Source organism: Dreissena polymorpha, chromosome 9 (genome assembly GCF_020536995.1).
Source record: "Dreissena polymorpha isolate Duluth1 chromosome 9, UMN_Dpol_1.0, whole genome shotgun sequence".
NCBI classification, from domain to species: Eukaryota; Metazoa; Mollusca; class Bivalvia; order Myida; family Dreissenidae; genus Dreissena; species Dreissena polymorpha.
The window spans coordinates 58,398,397-58,400,677 of NC_068363.1; the positions used below are offsets into that span (position 1 = coordinate 58,398,397).

At 36.0% G+C, this 2,281-nt stretch overlaps 1 protein-coding gene across 1 annotated transcript; it reads right to left on the reverse strand.

Annotated features, from left to right (window-relative positions):
- Positions 1-446: 446 nt before the first annotated feature.
- Positions 447-1,313, reverse strand: LOC127843951 (caveolin-1-like). Its single transcript, XM_052373857.1, has 2 exons — positions 1,254-1,313; positions 447-770 (listed from the first exon to the last, which is right to left on the reverse strand). The coding sequence occupies exons 1-2, from the start codon at positions 1,311-1,313 to the stop codon at positions 447-449; spliced, it is 384 nt and encodes a 127-aa protein (XP_052229817.1).
- Between the last annotated feature and the right edge of the window lie 968 nt (positions 1,314-2,281).

Genomic DNA, 2,281 nt, shown 5'->3' on the forward strand with positions numbered 1-2,281 from the left:
ATAAAATGCGCTTTTATGCGGGGTAAATAATTTATAATAACAATTTGCCATTTGTTATGCCATTTGTTATGCTCTTACAACCACATTCATCTTTATTTCAATTATTATTCATAGTATTTGAAGTTCATAACGTTGGAATACATCTCGATTTGTAATGAATACGTATTTATGAAATAATAATAATAATAAATATTAAATCTTAACTCAATTTCATATTTAAAACCAATTAAAAACTATTTTGAATTTTAGAAGATTGATGTTTGCCTGATTTGCAAACACGAGAGAACAGTCACAAAACAACAATATATACGATTCAATTTGAATTTTATTTCTACAAAAATGAAATATGTTCATGTATTGAAAATATATTATAAATTATGGCTGATCATAAATTAAGCTACCTAACAAATTATTTTGTATACACGCCCAACATGCTTATACAGTGTCTATTTCTTGAAATTGTGGAAGATTTGACCACAGGCCTCGCAGCACGGCTCAATGCAGCACGAGAGCCACGTACGAGTCATCTTCGAGAAAACGGCGCAGTTCATCTCGCACATCTTCAACATCGGTGTGATGAACCAGACATGGTAGAAGGCGACCGATGCGAACTCGCATCCCCACTCAGCGGCGATGCAGATGCCACACAATAGCGTAGAAATCTTGTAACAGAGTCCGAGCCAGCACGAGAAGCACGTGTATGCAAGCTTCCAGACGCAGTCGATCGAGTGCGCTCCTTCGGGTTCTGCGAGGACGTCTTCGAATTGAACCTATAAATACAGTAAAGGTTAACGTAATTTACCATTAGATTATTATTGTCCCCTACCGGTTTCACCGGAGGAGACTTATGGTTTTCGCTCTGTGTGTCTGTGTGTCTGTTACATTTTTCTGGATCCTTCGATAACTTTGAAAGTTCTTCATATTTTTTCATGAAACTTAAAACATGGATAGATGGCAATATGGACATTATGCACGTCATTTCAGTGTGTTACTAGGTCAAAAAGTCTGACAATGGTGGAGCCGGTATGGGACATATATTGCTTGGCAATATTCTTGTTAAATGTAGTATTTATCTTATATCCTAGCCCCCCCCCTTCCCCCCAAAAAAAATAAAAAAAATAAAAAAGCATATATGCAGTTCAAAACAACACTATATGTGTTATCACTTACTACGTATGCAATTAGGTTTATTACAGTAAACTAGTAGCAAAAGAAAAATACCGATTGTCGCTAAATTAAATTATATAACAAACCTTGATGTGATCGTTCAGGTGATTGGGATCGCGGTTCATGAGATCAACTTTGTCGGCCATGGTATAAAGTCAGAACAATTAATGTAAAATCTTTGCTTCGACAAGATTTCAGGTCACAATGACTTTAAGATGGGAAGTAGAGATTTATACCTTCTTCCAGGCCACTGCAAGCTGATACTTTACAAGAGTGTGAATAAATGTTCACAGTGTGTGATAAACTTCAGCATTAGTATGGGAGTCAGGTATAAAGGATTAATCACTAGATCAGACAGATCAGCGTGTTGAATGGTGATGACAGATTGCGCTGACTGCGATTAATCGGTCGCAAAGAATTGTAGTCACTGATTGCAATCTTGTTGTTTGACAAAGATGTGAAGGCTGACATAATAATTTAATTCGCTAACTTAATAAGCTTAATTCATAGATTCATGTATTTGAATTGTCATATTAAAATAATCCAAAGCCCCGTATTCAGCAGTATTATGACTGTATTCATTGAATGCGATTATTAATTGTAATAATGGAATGAATAGTCTTAATGAGGAAAATTGTCGATACCCATCCCGTTTGTAAAGTAATAATGATACTTAATGACAGATTTGTATCGACAATGGACGCTGCATTGTTGTAGTTTTTCCCTATCTTTAATGCAGTTGTATATTGAACAATTTAGTCACATAAAACCAAAAGAGATACGCCAGCTGGTGAAGGCGCGGTCTACTGTAAAAAATCCTTTGCATCATAAATCGCAAATCGATTCCTTTCTTTGGTTTTTAATTTTCAGACTCTCTTTGTAACTATCTGTTACGATCCGCTGAATTTTCGTTCCCCGCTTTTGTTGGTTCGTCAACGAGTACGTGGTGTCGTTCGATGAGCGAAAATACATAATGATGCTACCGTGGTTGCGATTTCTTTCATAATTTGAATAACCGCACAAAACGTGTCGTTGCCGTATAACTGATTAAGGCAGCCAATCTTGAGCAGAAACTATATGAGTGTACACATCTAAAAACAATATAGCAAATTAA